The following is a 27,545-nucleotide window of genomic DNA, read 5'->3' as shown; positions in this document are numbered from 1 at the left end:
TCTGCAGCACCCAGGCACTCTGCAGCACCCAGGCACTCTGCAGCACCCAGGCACTCTGCAGCACCCAGGCACTCTGCTCTGAGGACAGAGTTGGATTGTTTACAGGAGGAGGTACGACAGCTGAAACAACATCAGGAAGAAACAAAGGAGGCGACCAGTAGTAAAAAGACCTCCACTTGGAAAGTCGTAAAGGACAGGAATCTCAAGAAGACCTTGACAAAGCCGCCTACGGATATCCTAATGACTTCTAATTCGTTTGCCATGTTGGAGGACGAGTGCTGTGGCGAGCCTGCAGTTCGTTCGAAAGGGATTTCTGCCTCGTATGGGTCAATAGGCCTTCTGCAGTTACTTTCATTCTTATGTTCTTATTTAAGCAAAAAAGTAGAGGATTCTCTCTTTTCACTAATCTACATATATTAATTTGTATTCATTGTTGTACACTATTTTCCATTTGATAGCAGTGTGAATTTCATAGACCGGTGTGTGGTGTTTTGACCAATGAGACTCGTCGTTACAAAGCGCCTATTCATTCATAATTTAACCCAATACTACAACAACAACAAAAGCGACGTTGCTATTTTCCAACGTCGCTAGCGGGTAAAGGAATGCTTTTCCTCGATTGTACCCGGAGTTACTCAACTGTTGTGGAGCTGCATTCTAGGGGAGGGTTAGTGGCTCGACTTTGGAGAGAAGAGAATCCTCGATACAACCCTAATGTATATACATTTACAGGCTACCTGTCCCTCAACAAAACGAATTATTAAAAAGTGTTTTTAAATGGGAAAATTTACAAATTTTGTTTCATGATAAGAAATGTAGGATTCAAAGCCTAGGACACGATATCATCACAAGTTGTAAGCTAGACAATGTGAAATTGTCAAACCTGAATACGAAGAAGCTCTAAGTGGATCTTAGTAGGAATCTTAAGGCAAAAAATGGAATAGTTTATAAATGTCTGAAATAAGGCAAGTAGCAAGCTAAGATTCATAACAAGAAGTGTTAATAATAAAACATCTAATGTTATTCTTCAAATATATTTTACCATTGTAGATCAATTTTAGGCTCCGTTATATACAATGGACATAAATTCTTAAGAAAATGTTTAGTGATAGATGTAAAGTTACTTCATAGAATTAAAAATATCTCGCATGAAGAGATTAAGAACGCTCTAAATACATTCTTCAATGAATGTATTTAGAGCGAAGAGCAAGGCAGGACCAGAGTGAAGTATTAAAGTGTATGAATAGGTATAACAAGAGGAATATTAATACGGGGCTCAATAAACGTACTTGAATATGGCTGGTCGGCCTCCTTATTGACGCTTGAGGAAATATCATAAATGCAAAATATTATTACCAATAAATTATGTTATATATATAATTTTCTAAAATATATCAGTTGTATAGTTTTTTTCTAGAGTTGGTTTCCCACACCATTTTTCAACCCTGGAACTGATTTTCCCCGCGGGTGCCAGAGTGTCCTGAGCCGGGCAAGATAAAAAACATAAGTGTTGACCAAACCACAACTCAGAAAATGAAGAGGCGACGACGTTTCGGTCCGTCCTGGTTATTGTTGTTTAGATTAAGCTACTCGGAACAAAACGTTCCAAGTTAGCAAGGGCTATGGTGAGCCCGTAGTGGACTTACCTGGCACAGGAGCGGGGCTGTAACTCCTCAGTTCTGGACCATTATCAAGTCCACACGACTTGATAATGGTCCAGGACGGACTGAAACGTCGTCGCTTCTCCATCTACTGAGCTGTGGTTTGGTCATCATTTCTTCAACCACGTTATTGTGACTCATCTTCTGCTTAAGGCATTAATGTTGATGTTTTGTAATAATAACATTAATGTACATTAATGTGTTATGTTTATCACATTATGGACACAGTCATTACTTTCACGTGAGATAGTTTAACGAGTAGGATATAAAAGTGAACTTCATATTGTTATTTATTTATTGTTATTTATAAATGTTAATTATGTTTCAGTTATCATCTGACATTGTAAATGACCTCGTAGAAGGAGATGAATTAAGCCAACAGCAACACTCATATTCATTCGTCCCTCATCAACTCAAGGCCATTGAACAGCCTTCAACTCTGGAATCTTCCATTGTTGAGGTTTGAGATTAAATTGGGAGTTTATTGGTTTCGTAATGATTTGCTTGCAAACATTAAGCCAGGTACTGATGACATTTTGGCATCATGTATCTTCGATTGAGTCAACTGAAAAGAACAGTTATGCTGTGTTTTCTTATATATTTTGCGATCTAAACACATAATATTTGTATTGCATATGGTGTTTCTGAAGCTTATTTTAATTATATCCATAAGCCTCACTCTTCATATATTAGCGGAGGAGTTTCTTACATCCCATTCTGCCTGCCCATGGTTGAAATCCTCCATGATTACACTTTTTGGATCATTCATTGAGGTATTGTTGCTGTGCTTTGTGTGACGTGTACTGGTGGTGAAGGTGACGCGCACATTACCGACGGTGACGCCTCCTCCTCCTATGGCTGCTCTTCTAAACCCACTCGTCCAGTGGCACATTGAACCTTGACACCATTCCTTTCCCTGGTGTCGTCGTCACGCACATTACTGGACTAGAACACACGTCCAGCGCAAAACCCAGACGTGCAGTACATGCATGTCTGGGTTAATTTAAGTTCAAGTTACATTACTTGAACATACAACATGCAATTTAATGACATTTTATGAAGGTAATTGCTTGACATTAGCTTCTATCCTACCGGCTCAAATTGTCTTGCAAGATCCCATCTACAACCGTGTTATCAAGTCAGTAACAAGCAATGTCTGGCAAGGCCTTAGTATTAAGTGTGGTGTAAGTATGTACACCTGTAGCCTCCGGGAGGTGCAGAGATCTCGAGCAATGCCACCAGGAGCCTCTTTGTGTAGCAGCAACCACACCTGTAGCCTCCAGGAGGTGCAGAGATCTCGAGCAACACCACCAGGAGCCTCTCAGTGTACCAGCAACCACACTTGTAGCCTCCGGGAGGTGCAGAGATCTCGAGCAATGCCACCAGGAGCCTCTTTGTGTAGCAGCAACCACACCTGTAGCCTCCAGGAGGTGCAGAGATCTCGAGCAACACCACCAGGAGCCTCTCAGTGTACCAGCAACCACACTTGTAGCCTCCGGGAGGTGCAGAGATCTCGAGCAATGCCACCAGGAGCCTCTTTGTGTAGCAGCAACCACACCTGTAGCCTCCAGGAGATGCAGAGATCTCGGACAACACCACCAGGAGCCTCTCAGTGTAGCAGCAACCACACCTGTAGCCTCCAGGAGGTGCAGAGATCTCGGGCAACACCACCAGGAGCCTCTCAGTGTACCAGCAACCACACTTGTAGCCTCCGGGAGGTGCAGAGATCTCGAGCAATGCCACCAGGAGCCTCTTTGTGTAGCAGCAACCACACCTGTAGCCTCCAGGAGGTGCAGAGATCTCGAGCAACACCACCAGGAGCCTCTCAGTGTACCAGCAACCACACTTGTAGCCTCCGGGAGGTGCAGAGATCTCGAGCAATGCCACCAGGAGCCTCTTTGTGTAGCAGCAACCACACCTGTAGCCTCCAGGAGGTGCAGAGATCTCGAGCAACACCACCAGGAGCCTCTCAGTGTACCAGCAACCACACTTGTAGCCTTCGGGAGGTGCAGAGATCTCGAGCAATGCCACCAGGAGCCTCTTTGTGTAGCAGCAACCACACCTGTAGCCTCCAGAAGGTGCAGAGATCTCGAGCAACACCACCAGGAGCCTCTCAGTGTAGCAGCAACCACACCTATAGCCTCCAGGAGATGCAGAGATCTCGGGCAACACCACCAGGAGCCCCTGTGGAGAGCTGCCACCCTCAAACCCCCCCAACCTGCTCGCCACCTCCCCAGCTCCCGTTGCACAATGCACGCCTGCAGTTTGCGTGCGCTAAACACTGCTGCCTGACGGATGTGAGCAAGTGACTTTTACCCAATAAATAATCAGGTTAAGAGTATGACGTCCGGTCAATATGTGGCTCATGGTTCAGTTGTGTCCCTTCACTAACCGGCCAGCCTGATTACCAGGCGTGGGGCGACGGTGCTCTTAATGTTCACTTGCTTGAACTGCGACATTAAAGTGCGTCCATTTATGAAAATAATGAATATAATTATACGAAGTATTTCGAAAAAAACATCATATATAGTTATGATTATAAAATATATGAGAACAGTATATAAGCACAGATAAAAACATAATATTCGATGTTAAATATGGTTAAATAAAATGCTAAAATAGCAATTATATGTTGAGGCAAAGATCAAGTTGCACGCAAAGAGTAATTTTGTCTTTGCATACATAAATGCACTGAAACATGTAAAGTTGTACATATGTATATTCATTAATGCATACAGACATATATATACATTTAGGAATACTTAAACTTGATAATATCAACAGCGTCTGCGAGACTAGCATATGTAAACCTGTCCCTCTAGTTTACTGAAAACCGTAACTCAACAGTGGGACGGGTCATTATACACCAATAATTTTTAATATTAATATATGGAAAGCCAAAAAACAATAATTATAAATTGCCTCATCAGTGAAGCAGCTCAGGTGAGGCAAGGACTGCACGCTCACTAACGTCTCTCACCTGCAACGAATCTGTTTATCTGCGTGCAACAGCAAGATCACTCACTGTGTAATGACCATTTAAATTTGATCATGAGATGTGCATAAACACAATGCCTTGATGAATATCCGATCAGAAGCACGAGTAGAGACAGGCGATGAGTCACAATAACGTGGCTGAAGTAGTTTGACCAGACCACACACTAGAAGGTGAAGGGACGACGACGTTTCGGTCCGTCCTGGACCATTCTCAAGTCGGACCATTCTGGACTTGAGAATGGTCCAGGATGGACCGAAACGTCGTCGTCCCTTCACCTTCTAGTGTGTGGTCTGGTCAATCAAAGAGTAGAGACAATTCAAACTAGCGTGGTCGTCATGGGAACACTGTCCTGCACTTAAAAAAAAAAAAAAATTGTCACTATATATATAAAGGTGATAAATATCTTTTCAACTAGACACAGATGTATACCTTTTTACCTATTTAGTGTCCCACAATGCACTTTGTCCGTAACTATATCTGGCCAAAATTCCGCCATGAATGTTCATGATGTGGGATGAGAGGGTTGGCGCTCGCCTCAGAGGCTCACTGAATCGACAACTCGTATGTTACTACCAGTTGATCTATTTACATGTGACATTTGCACTCATTCTGCTGTCAAGACTATAGGATTCTATGTCGATCTCTTCTCGTATTTCCTTGTGGTTTTCTGAGGGTATTTGATCGTTCTCTACATTCTCATCACTTAGTCTTTAAGTAACATTACTAAAGCCACATATGAAAGTGAACGAGATGACGTTTTAACTCGTCTTAAGCATCTCAGGTCTTGGATTCCAACTGTTCGTATACAAAGAAAAATCGAGGATTATTTTACTTATAAAGATGATGGAAAGACCCAATATATGTATAAATGTATTAAAAACAAATTTTCGGATGTAACCGGCATCCTTTCTCAAGGTGCTGTATACAATGTTCTGAACAAGATTCTAGGAGTTTGCGTTTATGAATGTGGCTGAGCGCCTCACTTGGCGACCATCATTAGACGCCGCTGTGATTATGCTCCCCAGGGATGTTGAAGTTTCAGAGGAATGCTCAATTACCCTGATTTATGGGAACTGTAGGCAGGGGTTCCATGGGCAGGGATCTACAGAGATCAGGGAGACAGGGATCATTATCCCTACTCTGGACATCACAAGATCGGCTGTGCTAATGTGAATTAATGAAATTAGTTGTTGTGCTTAAGAAGAACTTTACAGTTAATCGGATCTACTTTACTAAAAGATTTATGTCTCTTAACTGGCTATAAAATCTATAACTACTCCTTCTATTAGGCGTCTCTCTTTAACACATTCTATAGTAAATAGAATCAACACACTTAATAGTAACAGTGATAAGAACAATAATGATGGAGTTCTCAATAAATGAATGAAAGAAAGAAGTCCCATTAGCCGCGTTTCTTGGGGCATGGAGAGGGTTACGAGGGATACCATCCAGATGAACAACTCCTGTTCTATTAATAATACTAATAACAACTATTAATAACAACGCCAGTTCTCAGAATAGCAGGATTACAGAAAGAACACATCACCATAATTCTGAAGAAGGTATTACCGCAGGTTGTTGTTGTTGTTATAGATTCAGCTACTCGGAACAAGTTCCAAGTAGTACGGGCTATGGTGAGCCCGTAACGTACCTGGCACAGGAGCGGGGCAAATAGCACGGGCTATGGTAAGCCCGTAACTTACCTGGCACAGGAGCGGGACAAGTAGCACGGGCTATGGTGAGCCCGTAGTGGACTTACCTGGCACAGGAGCGGGGCAAGTAGCACGGGCTATGGTGAGCCCGTAACTTACCTGGCACAGGAGCGGGGCAAATAACACGGGCTATGGTGAGCCCGTAGAGGACTTACCTGGCACAGGAGCGGTGTCGTCGTATGTTTCCGCAGGTACATCGTCAGTTGGAAATAGAGGTGACATGGTCAGGCCGTCATGATGGATAAGATAATTGGCCCCAGGATACTTACGCAATCTTCGCTCCAGGTATTGTTATCCAGTCAGCACAGAGATAATATACAACTCACAGAAATCCAACATATAGGAAAAGAAGCCCTTAATCTAGGGCTGCCAATCACCCTAAATTGGATGCCAAGTCACATTGGCATAGATGGTAATGAAAAGGCAGACTCACTAGCAAAAATTGCCACTGCTCTACCTGTTGTACAGGTTCAAATACCTCCAAGTTTTTCACAGATTAAGGAGCAAATCAAGAAGAAAATACTCCCAACTATCAAAAGTCGCCACAGAGCCAAAGTAGCGGAAGGAAGATCCACTGCGATATGGTACGAATAAGCCACTGGTTACTCCTCTTTCAAGCCTGGCAAAAAGATATCCAGAGACATTGCAGTAGTCATACACAGACTCAGACTTGGTTACAAGTGCTGCTGGGAGGTAATAAACCCAGTAGTTAAAGAGTGTCATATGTGTGGAACAAATGCAGAGGCATTATTTACTGGAATGTGAAGCAACTGAAGCCCTGCGCATCAAACTCAACATTAATTCAACGACAGCAGCTGCATTACATGCACATTCCACAGCGACTACAATGATTAGAAAAGCCGTTGAGGAATGGGACTCACTAGTGAGCATTCTGTAGCAACATCCGCCTCCAAGATAATGTTATTAAAATAGAAATAAAACCAGTGCACTAAAACAGAAGCGAAAAAGAAACAGGGGAAATGGAGGAATCCCCACCTCTATTTAAAACTTTGACCCAAATATCACAGTAACAAGGTTATCGCGAATAACCGACCTCAATTTACGGGCTCACCATAGCCCGTGCTACATGGACATTTCGTTCTGAGTACCTAAATCTAAAACAACAACAACAACAACGATACTTACGCAAGTTACAGCCCCGCTCCTGTGCCAGGTAAGTTGCCATAGCCCGTGCTACTTGGATCTTTTTTGTTCCGAGTTGCTGAATCTAAAACAACAGGATACTTACGGGCTATTCATTCCAGTGCCACTTTTTTGTGGCTTAATCTTTATCAATCAATCAATCCCCCAGGGGTAGCAGCCTCGTTACACGTTGAGATGTAAGTCTCGTCCTAACCACACACTCAGACCTTGACAAAGCACTCAGGAGAGTGCGAAAGACTTGGTATAAATTCCTTACGTAAATTTCACAAGTACACAAGTGTGGGGTTTTATCCTATGTTATTATGTCTGTGAGAAGACATTACCATTAATTAAATGATGGGAGTGATGGTTTTGTTAATAACGTTGATGTTGGTGTTAGCGCAGATAATGGGGAGAGAGACAGCTTTGGTAACGTTAATAGTGGCAATAATAATAATAAGAAGAACAATGTAGGTAATGGTATTATGTCATAAATTTTAATGATTGCAATTTATCATATGTGGGTGAGACTGGTCGGGGTTTATTGAAGAGTTGATGAACACAAAAAAGCAGCAATAAAATTTGATCAGAATAATATCATTCCTAACTATTATTAGATTTTTAATCACAGGATGGATTTTAATAAGAGTACAATGGTTTACAACTGCCCAATTATCAAAGAGAGACGCTTAATAGAAGGAGTAATTACAGATTCTGTAAAGATAGAAAAGGAAAATAAATATTTTAGTAAAGTAGATGCGATTAAACATAAAATTATTCTTATGGAAGCAAAACTAACTAACCTCATTAATTCACATAAGCACAGACTTTGAGATGTCCGTAATTATTCCGCAGAAACCTGCCCACAGTTCCCAGAAATCAAAATGATTGAACATTTCTCTGAAACTTCAACATCCCTGGGGAGCATAATCACAACGGCGTCTAATGATGGTCGCAAAGTGAGGCGCTCAGCCACATTTATAAACGCAAACTCATATAATCTTTTCCGTCGTCCACCATTTGGTCACCACTTGGTCCGGGAGACATCTCCCGTCACGCAGGGTGCAGTTGCGCCTCCACAGATCTCCAGTATCATCTATTGATACTGGTAATGACTCAAAAGGGCCACCACTTACGAGCTATTCATGCCCGTGCCACCTTTTGGGTGGCTACATCTTCATCTTAACACATTCACAAGGGAGACATCTCCCGTCACGCAGGGTGCAGTCGCACCTCCACAGATCTCCAGTATCAGCTCTTGATACTGGTAATGGCTTAAAAGGGCCACCACTTACGGGCTATTCATGCCCGTGCCACCTTTTGGGTGGCTTAATCTTCATCAATCATTCAATCAAATGTTTTCCACAATACTTTTGTGGTCAGGGTGTTGACCACAATACTGTCCTCAATACTTTTGAACAGTCTGGTGATCATGTGGTCAGGGTACTGGAATTATCATAACTCCTGGCAATCTAAGGTTCGCACCTTTCATGGTGAGTCTTACTGATACATTTGGCTTGTAGTTTATGTAACTTTGTGGTTATATATATATATATATATATATATATATATATATATATATATATATATATATATATATATATATATATATATAATATATGCATGTATCACCTCATAAGTGACTCGAACCCATACTGCCAGGAGCACTATGCAACTGGTGTACAGGAGACCTTAACCACTCTACCATCAGTGACAGTACAAAAGATGATGGCTATTTGCTATTTGCCCATCATCCCGAGACTATTTGCCCATCATCTCGACAGCACTTTGATGGTAATCTTGGGCACAGTTATTTTATCAAATCACCTCATTTTTTCGGGCCACGTGAGCAACATAAATGCGATAAAGCCTGAATTGTCCCTAGGCATATATGTAACTGAAAACTCACACCCCAGAAGTGACTCGAACCCATACTGCCAGGAACACTATGCAACTGGTGTACAGGAGACCTTAACCACTCGACCAACTTGATCATATTTGTGTTGCTCATATGGCCCCAAAAAATGAGGTGATTTGATAAAATAACTATGCCCAAGATTACCATCAAAGTGCCATCAGGATGATAGGCAAATGGACTAGGCTACCTTCGTCTTTTGTATGGTCACTGATGGTCAAGTGGTTAAGGTCTCCTGTACGTACACCAGTTGCATAGTGTTCCTGGCAGTATGGGTTCGAGTCACTTCTGGGGTCTGGAGTTTTCAGTTGCACATATGCGTGGGACCATTCAGGCATGGTCGCATATATATATATATATATATATATATATATATATATATATATATATATATATATATATATATATATATATATATATATATATATATTTGGTAGCAGTCTTTCCTGTAGACATATATTATTAAATATGACCGAAAAAGTAAGATTAATAATTCTAACACGAATTTTCTCAATATTTATTACTATTTCTTTTCACTGTTGATGGTAATTGAAATATCAATTCTCCAAAATTCCTTTTTATTTCTAGTCTGACGCGACACTTGAACGCGTTTCGTAATAACTTATTACATTTTCAAAGACTAGTTTACACACACACAGCTATAACTTGCAAACACTAAACAGAGTTTAAACAGCTTTGATTTTATACCTGCAAAGGGATGAGGTGATATGTTACAACAGTTTTGGATGAGGTGAAAACAAACTTTCAACACAAGACAGAACACGAAACAATGGGTATAATATTTTGTAAGTTAAAGGGAAGAATGGAAGTAACTGCAAAGGGCCTATTGGCCCATATTTCTTGATGCTTCTATATTGGTGCGGAGTCCTTGAAGTGGGTAGAATATAGTTGTGCACTTAATTGGCTGTTGATTGCTGGTGTCGACCTTCTTAATGTGTAGTGCCTCGCAGATATCAAGCCGCCTGCTATCGCTGTATCTATCGATGATTTCCGTGTTTTTTGTTAAGACTTCTCTGGTGATGGTCTGGTTGTGGGAAGAGATTATATGTTTCTTAATGGAGCCCTGTTGCTTATGCATCGTTAATCGCCTGAAAAGAGATGTTGTTGTCTTACCTATATACTGAATTCTTTGAGGCTTACAGTCCCCAAGTGGGCATTTGAAGGCATAGACGATATTGGTCTCTTTAAGGCGTTCTGCTTTGTGTCTGGAGAGTTTCTCATGAGTAGGCTGGCTGTTTTCTAGGTTTTATAGTAAATCGTCAATTGTATCTTATGATTTTTGTCTGTAGGGATAACGTTTATATTAACAATATCTTTCAGGACCCTTTTCTCCGTTTTATGAGCTGTGGAAAAGAAGTTCCTGTAAAATAGTCTAATAGAGGGGTATAGGTGTTGTGTTAAGTTGTCTCTTCAGAGGTTGCATGGCGTTTCACCTTCCTTCTTATGATGTCTTCAACGAAAACAGTTGGAGAAGCCGTTGTTGACTACGACCTGCCTTACCCTACAGAGTTCTTCATCGACTTGCTTCCATTCTGAGCTGTGGCTGAGAGCACGGTCGATATAAGCGTTAACGACTCTCCTCTTGTACCTGTCTGGGCAGTCACTGTTGGCATTGAGGCACATTCCTATGTTTGTTTCCTTAGTGTAGACTACAGTGTGGAAACCTCCGCTCCTTTCCACTTTCCATGACTGTTACATCTAGAAAGGGCAGCTTCCCATCCTTCTCCATCTCGTAAGTGAAACGCAACACAGAATTCCGCTCAAATGCCTCCTTCAGCTCCTCCAGATGTCTGACATCAGGTACCTGTGTAAAAATGTCAACATACCTGCAGTATATGGCAGAATTCAGTATATAGGCAAGACAACAACATCTCTTTCCAGGCGATTAACGATGCATAAGCAACAGGGATCCATTAAGAAACATAATCTCTTCCCACAACCAGACCATCACCAGAGAAGTCTTAACAAAAAACACGGAAATCATCGATAGATACAGCGATAGCAGGCGGCTTGATATCTGCGAGGCACTACATATTAAGAAGTCGACAGCAGCAATCAACAGCCAATTAATGCACAACTATATTCAACCCACTTCAAGACTCCGCACCAATATAGAAGCACCAAGAAATATGGGCCAATAGGCCCTTTGCAGTTACTTCCATTCTTCCCTTTAACTTACAAAATATTATACCCATTGTTTCGTGTTCTGTCTTGTGTTGAAAGTTTGTTTTCACCTCATCCAAAACTGTTGTAACATATCACCTCACCCAAATGCAGGTATAAAATCAAAGCTGTTTAAACTCTGTTTAGTGTTTGCAATTTATAGTTGTGTGTGTGTAAACTAAAGTCTTTGAAAATGTAATAAGTTATTACGAAATGCATTCAAGTGTCGCGTCAGACTAGAAATAAAAATGAATTTTGGAGAATTGAATTTTCAATTACCATCAACAGTGAAAAGAAATATAAGAAATGTTGAGAAAATTCGTGTTAGAATTATTAATCTTACTTTTTCGGTCATATTTAATAATATATATATATATATATATATATATATATATATATATATATATATATATATATATATATATATATATATATATATATATATATATATATATATATAGATGTTGTACCTAGTAGCCAGAACGCAGTTCTCGGCCTACTATGCAAGGCTCGATTTGCCTAATAAGCCAAGTTTTCCTGATTTATATATTTTTCGAATTTTGTTCTTATGAAATGTTAAAGCTATCCATTTCATTGTGTATGAGTTAAGTTCTTTTAATTTGAGTTAAAACTAACGTAGATATACGACCGAACCTAACCAACCCTACCTAAACTAACATAACTACGTCAATAATATTTGTTCTTAACATAATATAATAATAATATTTCATAATCACCAATTGGAAACAATATTTTGAAAATAAAGAAAATCACTCGGCCTATCAGGCAAATCAGGCCTTGCATACTAGGCCGAGAAGCTTCATGAACGCGCAAGCCATAGATCACTAAGAGCTCTTTGACCTGGCTGACCAATCCTTATAGACGATCATTGGTGCGGTGGTCACGGTACTGTGTACGTTTAAAAGTGATCCTGGACGGCATGAGTTCGAATCCTGGCCGGGTCAAAGAGTTCTTAGTGATCTATGGCTTACGCGTTCATGCAGCTTTCTCACACATGTTAAACTCAGTGTGGCCCGTGCATGCGCCAGAATTTGATGAAAAACTGTACCCAAATGGATCCATGAGTGTCGTCGGGGGTTGATTAGTCAGGGAGCTTAGTTAATAAGCACCATGACTGACCAATCCTTATAGACGATCATTGGTGAGGTTGTCATACATATATATATATATATATATATATATATATATATATATATATATATATATATATATATATATATATAATATATATATATATATATATATATATATATATATATATATATATATATATATATATATATATATATTGTGTGTGTGCAACACATGATCAATAAAACACCGATCATTAAAATGCAGAATAGCCACAATTGAAAACAGAAAAACGTCCGGAACACTTTCGTCTTGGCAAGATATTGTTGTCAAGCAGCTGTTAAGACAGTGAGAGTAGTTAAGCAGAACTTCTTTACTTGTAAAATACATTTCTAAAAGCTTCCCCTACTCAATCCAACAGAACCCTTCAGTCATAATATAAAAAAGGACAGAGTTTTAATAATAAAAAAAAACAAAGATAGAGAGATAGGTGGAGATAGGTAAAAGGGCTGGGAGCCGGGTCGGCTCGGGCGGAGCCGCACATCGCCTCGCAGACAAGCATGGGGTCCTGTGCAGTAATGACTACCTCGGTCGTCAAGTTATCGTATAAAGACTGTTTGGAGGCCATAAGTCTGACGAAAATGGAAGAGTCAGTGAAATTAATGTTGTGTGCCGCATTATTCTCTGATATCGCGGCCGAGAGCCTATTGAATATTTAGCCTCGCTGTTATCATGCGGCCAAGACGCTGGTGTTTATCGTTAAATGGGTTTTAATGGTTAAGGTAATTATACCACTACCGCGGTGGACGGATTTCCTCTCGATCAGGTGAGGTGGTTAGATATAGAAAAAAAAACTAATTCATAAACTGGAAATAAAGAGGCAGTCGAGTGCAGGGCGTGAAGCCTAGCGTCTAACCAAGCTGTATCAAACATGATTCAATCTAACCAATTCCAATCAAACCTAACAAAGTCTAACCAATCTTAATCATATCTAAAAACAAACCAAATCTAACTAATCCTAATAAATGTGACAAATCTAACCACACCTGGTCAAATCTAATCAGTCCTAACAAACTTAATCAAATCTAACCAACCCAAACCGTATTAAACCTAATTTAACTCAAATATAACCAGATCTAGTTAAACCAAACCTTTCTAATTCCAACCTAACCAAACCTAAACCAGCCTAACCAAACCTAACTATATTTAGCAAACGTCATTACACTTATTGGATGGAATGAGAGAATAACAATAACAACAACAACAATGACAACAACAGCGGCTAAACCAACAACAAAAACAACAGCAGCAGACACCATAAATGATCACTATACTGCAGATGATGAGTCACAATAACGTGGCTGAAGATATGATGAGCAAACCACAAGCCAGGGGCCAGATTCACGAAGCAGTTACGCAAGTACTTACGACCCTGTACATCTTTTCTCAATATTTGGTGGCTTTGTTTACAATTATTAAACAGTTAATGAGCTCCGAAGCACCAGGAGGCTGTTTATAACAATATCAACAGTTGATTTGGAAGTTTTCACGTTTGTAAATAAATGTAAACAAAGTCGTCAAAGATTGAGGAAAGATGTACACGTGCGTAAGTACTTGCGTAACTGCTTCGTAAATCTGGCCCTTGAAGACGAGGGAACTACGACGTTTCGGTCCGTCCTGGTTCATTATCAAGACCACAATCGGCTTGATAATGGTCCAGGACGGACCGAAACGTCGTCGTCTCCTCAACTTCTGGCGTGTGGTTCAGTCGTCTGATCATTATACTACACCAAAGTCATTCAGAAATCGATGAATATCACACCATACACTTCATTATCGTCATTATTCACCAGCTAGTTCTCTCGAGTTGACATAACGTCACAAAAATGATGTGCTAAATTGCCCGAGCCGAACCTAACCGACGGTCCACGCATAGAGAACGGGCTTGTTTGTGAGCTGCTATGATTTATAAGTTCACAAACAAGAGGTTTTGGTGGCTGGATTAACGAGCATTTGGCATTTGTTGATGAGGCCTGTTTGGAGTTGTACTCATCACGAGGCTTCACAGAACCTCGGCTCAAGTCCGTCACATTATAAAGATAAACACACCTGGAGTCCAAGTAGGCTCAAATAATACACCTGGACTTTATAGTCATCTCAAATAGGATCCTTTGGTCGTTGAATTTACATACTTTTTCCATACTTCATTTCTTATGTGTGGTAGTACTTGACTTCTCTAGCCACTACTTGATGCCTCAACTTGTGCACCACAATACCACTTTCCTCCTAATTTGCATATGGTTTACGGCAGCCTTGTACAGGAGCCTTGCCAAGCTCCTCAAGGTCTCCCTTACAAACGGCTGACCCTCTATCAGGATTCAACCCACAGCGCTGGACACACTCCGACCTATCTGTAGGTGAACTGAGTCACCAGGTGTAAGGAAATGTATGCAAACGTCTTGACCTGCCTAGGAATCGAACCCGGCACTAGTAATTTGTGAGCCGACAGCATCAGATAAAGGGATTACACTAGCACACGGACCCGGAAGATGGACATACATGAAACACCACCAATAATCAGTTTTCATACAACACAAAATATTTATATAACAAAATTAAGGGATATATATACACAATTCTACATCACTAAAACTGCATAAAATATTAAAATATACGAGAATGCTGGAGCATACGGTAAAATGTAAAAAAAAAAAATTAAAGTTGGCGTTTGTAAATAGTTTTACATATAAAAATGAAGCACGGGATTTTTATATTAAAAAGTATTAAATAAAATTGTATTCCTTTCACAGCACTCAACTCGCCCCCTTGAGCATTCTTTATTGGTCTGAACCGCGTTTGTGACGTGGATGCAACACGACCAGACCAACACAATGTGACTTCTCGCCGTTTGACCCACGACCGTGTTAGTGAGGACCGTGTTAGTGAGGACCGTGTTAGTGAGGTACCGTGTTAGTGAGGGCAGTGTTAGTGAGGACCGTGTTAGTGAGGTACCGTGTTAGTAGAGGTACCGTGTTAGTGAGGTACCGTGTTAGTGAGGTCCGTGTTAGTGAGGACCGTGTTAGTGAGGACAGTGTTAGTGAGGACCGTGTTAGTGAGGACCGTGTTAGTGAGGACCGTGTTAGTGAGGACCGTGTTAGTGAGGACCGTGTTAGTGAGGTCCGTGTTAGTGAGGTCCGTGTTAGTGAGGACCGTGTTAGTGAGGACCGTGTTAGTGAGGACCGTGTTAGTGAAGACCGTGTTAGTGAGGACCGTGTTAGTGAGGACCGTGTTAGTGAGGACCGTGTTAGTGAGGACCGTGTTAGTGAGGACCGTGTTAGTGAAGACCGTGTTAGTGAGGACCGTGTTAGTGAGGACCGTGTTAGTGAGGACCGTGTTAGTGAGGACCGTGTTAGTGAGGTCCGTGTTAGTGAGGACCGTGTTAGTGAGGACCGTGTTAGTGAGGACCGTGTTAGTGAAGACCGTGTTAGAGAGGACCGTGTTAGTGAGGTCCGTGTTAGTGAAGACCGTGTTATAGAGGACCGTGTTAGTGAGGACCGTGTTAGTGAGGGCCGTGTTAGAGAGGACCGTGTTAGTGAGGGCCGTGTTAGAGAGGACCGTGTTAGTGAGGTCCGTGTTAGAGAGGACCGGGTTAGAGAGGACCGTGTTAGAGAGGACCGTGTTAGTGAGGTCCGTGTTAGAGAGGACCGTGTTAGAGAGGACCGTGTTAGAGAGGACCGTGTTAGTGAGGTCCGTGTTAGAGAGGACCGTGTTAGAGAGGACCGTGTTAGTGAGGTCCGTGTTAGAGAGGACCGTGTTAGTGAGGTCCGTGTTAGAGAGGACCGTGTTAGTGAGGGCCGTGTTAGAGAGGACCGTGTTAGAGAGGACCGTGTTAGAGAGGACCGTGTTAGTGAGGGCCGTGTTAGAGAGGACCGTGTTAGAGAGGACCGTGTTAGAGAGGACCGTGTTAGTGAGGTCCGTGTTAGAGAGGACCGTGTTAGAGAGGACCGTGTTAGAGAGGACCGTGTTAGTGAGGGCCGTGTTAGAGAGGACCGTGTTAGAGAGGACCGTGTTAGAGAGGACCGTGTTAGTGAGGTCCGTGTTAGAGAGGACCGTGTTAGTGAGGGCCGTGTTAGAGAGGACCGTGTTTGTTCTGGTTGTCAAAACGGAACATCACGTCAAATTTGCGAGCCTCTACGATTTTTTGTACATCAAGCCTTAGGGGATTTATGCGTCAAAATGACGTATAAATAAATAAATTTACTCTTCAAGAGGACAGGATGTGTTATCCAACCCTCCTCTCGAATCGCTCAGCGCATTATGATGTCAAAATCCCCAACGAACCAAATATGATGTACTTTGAATCATAGCGGCTCGCAAACATTCGTGTTTTCTAAGCTTTGGCTTCTGCTAGGTTCGGCCAATTTAGTACGTCATTTTTATGACGCTGTGGCATCTCAAGAGGACAGCCAAAGTTGAAATTGAAATTGAAATAAGTTAATTGAGGTAAAATACACACAAAGGGATGAGGTAGCTCAAGCTATTCTCACCCCGTTCAGTACAACGTGTTCATACATACATATGCAGACACACATCGCAAACAATAAACATATTACCGAACATTCTGAGTGACAAACATATACATTTTTTCCTTTACACATGTAGTATGTTACCAGACGTATACACAAATATTTTTATGACTAGGTATATAGACAATTTGCAATAGACATTCAGACAATTCAACAAAAGGTTACTATCTTGGTGCAAAATTCTTATATCTCTCCAGAATATCATCAATCTTTCCGTTAGCCAAGGTTATCAGCTCATTTCCCTCGGTTGATACCTGCTTGAAACTTGCTTTACGGGGTTCTGGGAGTTCTTCTATTTCCCAAGCCCGGTCCGGGGCCAGGCTTGACTTGTGAGCCTGAATTGTTATCAGCCTATTTCTCCAGGGTTGTAATCAGTCCATTTCTCAGGCTTGGTCACAAGGCACTAGTTAGTTCTCAGTCGTTTAGGGGCCAAGAAACCCTTATTTTTAAGATAAATTATAATAAAATTAAATTTATGCCTATTGAAATATTTTTTGATATTGTTTATCAACATTAATGGTAAACTATATATGAGATTTACAAAAATAATTTAAAAAAATGGGATAGATTTTTTTTAATTCTCTCAATTCCTGGATTTTTTTTGTTAAGAAATATAGAAATTTAATAATAAGGAATAATAATATTAGACCGAAAACAAATTACTTATTGGAATTACTTAAAGTTTTTTCTTGCATACTTCAATATCAGCAACATTCTGTATTAATTGCAAGTACAAATAATTTTCTGCTTAAATTTTTTTCTGGTTATCTTAAACTGCTTTATCTTTCACATAGATGTTACATGTAGTTGCAATGGGCATAAGATATATTAACGAACGATAAGAAAAATCTTAAATTTTAGAAACAGACAATGAAATTGAACTTAAAATTCCGTAGATGGCGACTCTCTCTTCATAGATATATCACTAGTGAATGAGAGTGACAAACATAAGTTCAAAATCAACAGAAATCCAGCCAACAAAAACGACTGCATTAGTTTTTCTCCCATTATGAAAATTGGACAAAATGTAGTAGAGAAATTGAGATCTTTCTTATATATTGTATAGCATGTAGCCAGGAGTAGCTTAAAGGCTATCACCGAGTCCTCCCTAAACCTTAAATATCCTGTATCCTTTATTAAAGAATGCAGAAAGCGAGCATCTAAGACTAGCCACAGTAACACTAATAAAGATCCAGAGCGACGTTTCATTCTTCAGAGAAGACACAGGGCTGGCAAAATCTTGCCAACACCTGTAATAAAGCCAATAAAAGGATTGTACACGTGGCTTCTGCCACACTCAAACCCACCGTCAGTATACTTTAGTCCTGGACATTGTCCACGACTGATGTACACTGTCAATGTAAATTCACCGAGAAGCAGGATCGCGGTGGATATTCAGCCCGTCCTCCAGAGCGTTCCCAACGTCACTAAACCGGTGTATTAAAATGCCCGAACCTAACCAACCGGCGGACCCACGAATAGGAACCGGGACATCCCGTCAGTTTCGCGAGCCGCTACCATTTCGCGTACATCAGTTTTTACCCAAAGGTAAAGTATACGTCAAAATACGACGTGCTATTAGGAGAACTTACATATTACCCCGGACTTGAGCTCCTCACTACCGGCATTATCAGTGATATTCCAATATTCATACTGAAGGCTAAGACTTTTTTATTCTACGTCAACTCATTTTCAAACACGGCCCTAATAAGTCTTCCGTTTTTGTACTATATTTAATGTTTTTTATTATTCATAAAGTAACAAGGCTAATCTGAAGCCATCATATAATATATTTTAATACTGATATTCTCCACAATATTAATTAATCATATCAGAGAATAGTTTGCAAGTTACGCGTCGGTAAACACATTATATTCCTCTCAGATCTTGAAAAATCACTCTAGTCAATTTGATGCAAATAGTCCAAAGTTTAGTGATTTTACATCGCAAATCATCACGTAATTTGCATAATTGTACATTTTGTAGGAAAACAAAAATGCAGTTAGTTGAAGCGAATGGAAGACAAAACCTAGACCGACAGACAGGGAACGAGAGAGAGAGGAAAAGCGTGAGAACGAGAAAGACACAAGTGAATCCATAGCCTCAACAGATGACATAACTAACTACTGCCACTGGTATTTCAACTCATTATATCTAAACAGACGAGAGAGATGATCTCAAGACAATCGGTATTTGGGGAACAGGGAAATTCTGTCCCACTCATTTGCTGATAGAAAGCTGTCTTTAGGAAGGTAAGGGGAAGGAAGGAGTGGGTCAAGGTTCACTTCTCATAGTCAAACGGTCTGCCGCTAGAATTGAATTACGGCCTTATTACTTTGCTCCTTCTAGTAGCGAAACACACACACACACACACTGGGCTTTCATAGTTTTAAACTGAACACATTGTTGATTTGGGTGATGTTAGCGCATGTATGAAACATCTTCCCTTGAACTGAGGTAAAGAGGCAGCTCAGATACGCGCTTCCACTTACAACATAAAAAGGTAATTTATTATTATTATTATTATTATTATTATTATTATTATTATTATTATTATTATTATTATTATTATTATTATTATTATTATAACTCTGTAGGTAATCGCTCTTTGTTGTCTCGTTCCACCAATCAAATAATTTATCTTGTTTGAGTGCATTATACTTGTTCAATGCCTTCAGAGTTTTAATTATAATCTTTACGTATTTTTAGATAAATTTAGTTCTGTCATTTTTGGTTTTATCTCTTATTTACTGCATTAACCTAGTTCTTCTTCTCTGCCGGTTTCCAGCTTTCGTTCATCATTCTTGCAGTTAGAGGCAATAACATTATAAAGAACACTGAGAGTGTTGCCAAACTAATGAGCTTTAGAAAGTGGGATGTTTTAACAGATTGCAGAGACATCAGAGTTTATTATTATTGTTATCATACAGATGTCAGATGTTCCTAGACTTGAATCCAATGGTGTGGTCGGGATGTTAAGGTCACCCTGAACACTCCTGGGGATCTGTTACCTACAATGAATTTATTAATGTGGTTATATGGAGTTAACTGAATGAAAGAGTTGATGCGTATTAAATATCCCAAAATTTTTGCTGATTTTTGTATGGAACTTCGGAAATTCGATTAAATCTGTTCGCCCGACTGGAGGAAAAGTTGTGCTCTCTGATGTCTAATGTATTTTAATTATCTATTCAGTTGATATTACAGAAGGCCATTAAACATTTGACCCTTTTTTTCCCAAGTAATAATTTATCTCCAGCACCAGGTTAAACTTGTCCAGGTTGTCTTGAGAAGGCGCTAGTAAGATGCATTCTCCCAAGTCCATCTTGATCTGATGGTTCTTGTTCTCTATCTTATTTATCTTGATATATCTCTATATATTTATCTTGAGATAAATAGCCAGCAGAGCACTGAAGAGCGCGGTGGGGTCTTGGTCTTGGGGTGAGAGTCAAGAAATGCCGCGACTACTTCCTGCTCGCTTGTCATTAGATGGTAATCAGAAAATTCTCAATTCTTGAAGACGTTGAATACAGATGACATTTTTCCACTGTTTAGGCTTGGCAATGTACGGTACAGTTTGGATAACCGTAAGGAAACAATCGCTTCTCTCAGAAGGCCTGCTTATATCCACCTGTTGATTAACTGTGAAAGGTCAGAAAGACATAATTTTGTAAATTAGACTTAGTTTCGATATTTTTGTCACGTTTGGAGAAATTTAAAAAATTTATTAAACAAAATTTAAGTTCCCTCAAATTACTCGAAAATAAAAGTTTCAAGCGAAGTACTTTTCTATTTAAAGTACATGAGCATTACATTTTTTGGCGTAATTAGATATTATATTTTAAATTCCAGAGTGTAATTAGGAAGGGAAATAGCACAGCTTACTCCGTTTGGGGTGTGACCAATACATAAGGGCCAGCAAGCTCAAGCGTAACATTATCAAAATGTCTAGCCATGAAATACAGCCTTCTGTTGCCTTGTTGCTAACGACAAGACAATGTTCTGGTTATTTAACATAGACAGTGATGAATGCTCGTCTTTCCTGCCTCTGGCCACCACAACAGCCCCTCTAGGTCCCTCTGGATGCTGGCGCCATCTGCCACAGATGCAGCATCTTGGACCAGGTGTGTCACATCTGTGGTTTTTTGCTAGTTTAGCTGTTATAAGGATTATTTCTAAGCTATTTACAATAATTTATGTATAGGATGGGAACGAGTACCGATCCCTGAGACATGTTCACTCGTCACCTTCATCCAGTTGGACGAATTTCCATTTAATACTATTTTATGTGTTAAGTTCAGCAAGTCAGCCTTTGATGCGGACTTTCAACCCTGTCTCCTGCACCACGGGTAAACTATCTGCACCAAGATAAACCTTAAGATAACGGGTCTTGAACCTGTCGGTCAGTCTTTTACGTGGCACTTTCTCAGACTTTCTAGAAGTTAATGTAAACAGTATATTGCATCTTCTTATCTTGAGATGATTTGATTGATTTGAGATGATTTCGGGGCTTTAGTGTCCCCAAGGCCTGGTCCTTGACCAGGCCTCCACCCCCTGGAAGCAGCCCGTGACAGCTGACTAACACCCAGGTACCTATTTTACTGCTAGGTAACAGGGGCATAAGGTGAAAGAAACTCTGCCCGTTGTTTCTCTCCGGCGTCCGGGATCGAACCCGGGACCACAGGATCACAAGTCCAGCGTGCAGTCCGCTCGGCCGACCGGCTCCCTAATCTTTGGGACAAATGGAGTCCCAAATTTTGTAAATGTATTTTGTACTCGTAGTCTCGTTGTTTTCGTTCTCTACTCACGCTCGGGGATACCAGGTTCGATTCCTGGGCCGGAGAGAATTGGTTGGGCACGTTTTCTTTCCTCTAATGCTGCAGTTCACCTATCAGCAAATAGGTGCCCGGGAGTTAGTCAGCTGTTGCGGGGTTGCATCCTGGGGAGGGTCTGTACTCTGTGGTTCGACTTTGAGAGTGGGGGGGGGGAGGGAGGTAGGGAGGGGCGATAGGGGGACTTAGATACAAGCTTTGTGTATATATACACACACACAGGCTTCCTGTCCCCGACAAAACCAATGATTGTCACTGTTATTAAAGAGGTAAGTATTACAGCTAGGCATATCAGATGGAATTAATGGACCATTAAGAGGAGGTCGATCAGCATGACCTGACCTCATTGTCACTACCCCCCCCCCCACCTCACACCACCTCGACCCATCCCCCCTCGGGTCGTCCCTAACCCCCCCCCACCTCACACCACCTCGACCCATCCCCCCTCGGGTCGTCCCTAACCCCCCCCCCAAGACACCCCCCCCCCACCCCAACCCCACGGATTTGGGCTAAGTGGTTCAAGTTGTTACCGTCTTAGCATAATGGTAATTTTTTTTCTTCTGCGAGTTACCTTCCCATCTGACCTTTGGTGTTCGCTGGGGAGTATAGCGAGGTCATGGCCCACGTGATCAGGGGGTGACCTGGGGCGGGTGTTTGACCTCCTTCGTTAAGCTCACTGGTGACCCAGCTTGTGGGGGAGGTATATACACCCGCTCGGTGGGTTTTTAAGTCAATGGTAACTTTAACAAGGTTATTTTTTGGTGTTTAAATTTATATTAGAGGATGCGGGGAAGGGGGAGAGTGATTACCCGGCGGTGTTCGGGTGCCGGAGGCCATCTTCACTACACACTCTCTTCATCATGGTAACCGTCTTAATATCACGCTATCTCTGTCAGTATAACCATCTTCACTATACACAGCCGGCATCACTGTAACTATCCTCACTACGCACAGTTTTCACCACTAACCATCTACACTACACACGACCATTCTCATCACAGAACCACCGTCACAACATACTGTCTGTATCACTGCATCATCTTCATTACCCTTGGCGTCGCCGCGTTCCCCATCATAAACCATCAACATCAATACCTTCCCTCTCCTTCACAACCTTCCCTCTCCTTCACCATTTTCCCTATCCTTCACCACCTTCCCTACCCTTCACCAACCTTCCCTACCCCTCACCACCTTCCCTACCCTTCACCTCCGTCCCTACCTTTCACCAGAAGTGCCTACCCTTCACCACCTTCCCTACCCTTCATGCCCAACCACTTGGGCTGGACGGTAGGGCAATGGTCTCGCTTCATGCAGGTCGGCGTTCAATCCCCGACCGTGCTAGCTTCAAAGTGCTATATAGTCGTAATGGCTTAATTATACAGCAGTTAAGGTGGAAAGTTCATTATATAGTAAAATGCACAATTACAAGAGTATAACGCGACAAATATTTGTCGTGTGTGTAGGATGGTTGGTCAGTGAGGGAGAAGGTTAGTCATTGTTTAAGGCTGGTCAATGTGAGAATGTGTTGGTCAGTGTGAAAAGGTTGATCAATGTGTGTGTTGGCTGGTCAGAGATGGTTGGTCCAGTGTGTGTTGGCTGGCCAGAGAGGGCTGGTCCAGTGTGTGTTGGCTGGCCAGAGAGGGCTGGTCCAGTGTGTGTTGGCTGGTTAATGTTAGAAGGCTATTCATTGTGAGAGGGCTGGTCGTTGTGAGAGCTGGTCTTTGTGAGAGCTTGTCTTTGTGAGAGAGCTGGTCTCTGTGAGAGGGTTGTTCTGTGTGAGAGCTGATCTCTATGAGAGGGCTGGGCTATGTGATAGTGCTATAGCCTTCTATATGACACTTAAACTAATCATTTTATGATCATTCCCGGACTAGACAGCACTGACTTAGCATCCTTGCACTGTACCCACATTTCGCTTCCAGTAGATGAACGACATATGAGATTCAGAAACAAGTAGTGTATTGTGAGGACTAATAATAAACAGAAGCTCCCCTTTGACTCTGTAATATCCCCATTGGCCAAACTATTATGTATTAGCGATAAGACCTACCATTAATGTATGATGACTTACTGTAAATATGTAGCTCTTGTAATAGCACTTTCTCTGTAACTAGCTGACATTGTAACTATAAGGTGTGAAGGATAGAAGAAATTGTTTATGTAATAATCTAAGATGAGGTCTGATAAAGACCTTTTGTGCCCTCTGTAATGCTTTTGCGCTACCGCTCACAGGATGAGTATGGGGTGCACAATAAACTAGCCGCCTTCGGCGGCAACAATCAAATCAAAATGACTTAGCTGCCAGCTAGCCTTACGCGCGTCAAGCCAGGACAACGGTGTCCCGTAGAGCCACAACTGTGGGCTGTGGGTGACGCTGTAAGAATTCAAGTAGCCATTAAACAATACTATATGCATATTGTCGCCCATTTGACCTGAGGGTTACAGAGGAACGGTACTATACACCCCCCTCCCCCACACGCACACACCATTGTTTAAACACCTATAGTAATACAGTAATAATTGAGTGTGGCAATTTATCTCCTAACAAATATTAATAGTTTTGAAATAAAATGCTCACTTGTATCAGTACGCATTCATAATACATCTTGAATCATAGACATGCTCACACATGTTCGGTTAATATTATGATACATATCCGACCCTTTGTTAGCAGATAGTAGCCCTCGGCTGCCTTCTCTCCCCCCGAGCTCCTAAACGACTAGTTTTTGCCTTGTGTTAGCTTGTTTTATGAGACTGTTTTTGTTGTTTAGCTGTCAGTACAGGAAGAAGAGAGGGTTTACATAGGCCGCAAAGGGTGAATATTTGACCGCGGTGGTGTGTAATTATAGCGTAGGATATTGCCGTGTTACGTAGTTAAAGGTCTATTGTCAGCGAGGCTGAAGGGAGGCAGTGGAGTGTATAGCTTGGAGGCGGTCCGTCTAATTACCGCAAGCTACCACAAGCTACACAAGCTTCACAAAGCTTCCTGGCAATACGTTAGTAATGAATAAATATGATATATTTACTCATTATAATGTTGGTGATGAATGTACAACACGAAAAAACATAATTTTAATCTGAAAAAGTATCTTTTTATGAAGAAATTAGACGAAAATAAAAAGCTGGTGACGCCAAATCAAGTCGACGATCCAAGCTTCGGTTAGGTTAGGTTAGGTTTGGTTAAGTTAGGTTAGGTTAGGTTAGGTTAGGTTAGGTTAGGATAGGTTAGGTTAGGTTAGGTCAGCCTAACCTAACATATCATATTTATTCATTACTAACGTATTGCCAGGAAGCTTTGTGAAGCCTGTGTAGCTTGTGGTAGCTTGTGGTAATTCCACAGCCCCTTGGAGGGGCTGTGGTCAGCGGGACTGGATGGAGGGAGTGGAGGGAAGCTAGAGGGAGGGGGGGCTGTGTTCTGTGACAGCATAGCACAACTCGTCAGCAGGGACCACAGCTGCTGGATATTTAACATAATTATGGAACTAATGTAACAGAGAGATGGATTACTGGCAGGCATTTTGAGTCCAGTTGAAGTCAGGTTGATGTTACATGAACTGTGTGTGTTCGGAGTGACTCTGAGCCAGGACAGCCCCAGAATCTGTTGAGAATGTGTAAATAAATACATCATCAATGTATAGTTAGTTTATATTAGTTCTATTGTTAATTGTATCTTCCTAATTTTGTGATATATACGGTGTCTTTACAACATATCCTCTTTCTAATTCTTAGCTAACTGTCACTCACTTTATGCTTAATATGTCATTTTTGTGTTTAGATCGCTATACACTTGTATAGTCTAGCCAGCATTGAAATTATTTGTATAAGTTGTTATCACTTAAGTTTCTGGCTCTGATAGTGATAATGTGTACTTGCCATTCTGTAATTGTGACTCTCTTATGTCACTAATGTACTGCACTTTTTAGATAAACTTCCCAATAATAAAGCACCATACCATCTATAAATAAAGTTCATGATTTGATTAATTGATTTGATAGCCACAAAAGTCCACACAGTCGGCCCCGCTCCCCCTCACTGCTGGTGTATTAGTACCACATAAAAGTGCCGACAAACCCTTCCTCGTGCACTCATGTGTGTCTACCTGAGGAGGTCACCCGGCGGTGCCTGGGTACCGGTTCGATTATCTCTCTCTGCCATTCTTCTTCCCTCTCTTCCCCATTCCCCCCATCTTCCCCTCATTTTCTCATTTTCCTTTCCTCCCACCCATTCTCCCTCTCACTCTCCCTCCCTCCCTTCTTTCTCTCATTTTTCCATTCTCCCTCCTGTTCTCCCTTTTAAACTCTGGGCAAAACATCTCCAAGTAATGTTGAATCAACGTTTACTCAACATTATCAATGTTTAATCAACGTTTTTGACGTTTAATCAACGTCGATAAATAGGCTGAATGGATCCAGCTCCATTGTCTTCCTTTAAAATGGATTGGCTCTCATTGCTTCCTCCAGGAACTCCTATTAAGACTGAAATGGAGGAATTGTTTTCCATCTGCTTTTTTCAACAACCATCAGCTGTTTGTAAATGTTGCATATTGAGAGAGAGAGGGGGGAGAGAGAGAGAGAGAGAGAGAGAGAGAGGGGGGAGAGAGAGAGAGAGAGAGAGAGAGAGAGAGAGAGAGAGAGAGAGAGAGAGAGAGAGAGAAAGGGATAGGAGAGGAGATGTCATAAGATGCTACTCTGTCTGTCTGTCTGTCTGTCTCTCTCTCTCTCTCTCTCTCTCTCTGTCTCTCTCTCTCTCTGTCTCTCTCTCTCTCTCTGTCTGTCTCTCTCATTCTCTCTCTCTCTCTCTCTCTCTCTGTCTCTCTCTCTCTCTCTCTCTCTCTCTGTCTCTCTCTCTCTCTCTCTCTCTCTCTCTCTCTCTCTCTCTCTCTCTCTCTCTCTCTCTCTCTCTCTCTCTCTCTCTCTCTCTCTCTCTCTCTCTCCCTCTCCCTCCCCCCCCCTGTAGTCAGCCAGGTACGGCGCCAAGCAGAACTCGGGCGAGGCCATTCACTTCCTCCAGGGTGAAGCCTTCACTGATGATTTATCGCTCCAGTGACAGCTTCACAGGCCCGGCCACATTACTGCCAGTTTTTATAGCCAGAGTAAATCTCCCGGTGTCCTGATTTAAGCACTAAAACGAGGGGAATTTTTTTTTTTTTTTTTGTAAATACAATATTTTCATGTCATGCTTTCTCAATAAATATACTTGTATACATATTTTTAACTATAAATTTGAAAATAAACTACATTATAACAGTTATAAGCCTTGCGTTTACGTAATTACATCCTCGGCGACCATCGTGAACCCTACTATAACACAAGTGTATAAGATAAGCCAAGGATAGAGTTGATATCAGATGATAAGAAAACAATTTAAAACAAGGATAACAAGAAATTTAATCGTGATCATTTTAATCTTAATCATTTTATCG

General features: G+C 41.4%; 1 protein-coding gene across 1 annotated transcript; it reads left to right on the top strand.

Annotated features, from left to right (window-relative positions):
* Nucleotides 1-6,605: 6,605 nt before the first annotated feature.
* On the top strand, nucleotides 6,606-24,421 carry LOC138369354 (S-antigen protein-like). The gene is made up of 5 exons (XM_069332593.1): nucleotides 6,606-6,783; nucleotides 8,370-8,473; nucleotides 15,017-15,141; nucleotides 15,759-16,848; nucleotides 24,356-24,421. The coding sequence occupies exons 1-5, from the start codon at nucleotides 6,606-6,608 to the stop codon at nucleotides 24,419-24,421; spliced, it is 1,563 nt and encodes a 520-aa protein (XP_069188694.1).
* The last annotated feature ends 3,124 nt before the right edge of the window (nucleotides 24,422-27,545 follow it).

The sequence above is a fragment of the Procambarus clarkii genome, chromosome 28 (genome assembly GCF_040958095.1).
Source record: "Procambarus clarkii isolate CNS0578487 chromosome 28, FALCON_Pclarkii_2.0, whole genome shotgun sequence".
In the NCBI taxonomy this organism is placed as follows: Eukaryota; Metazoa; Arthropoda; class Malacostraca; order Decapoda; family Cambaridae; genus Procambarus; species Procambarus clarkii.
Note: the sequence above shows the minus strand (reverse complement) of the source record. Positions and strands in the feature narration are given on the sequence as shown.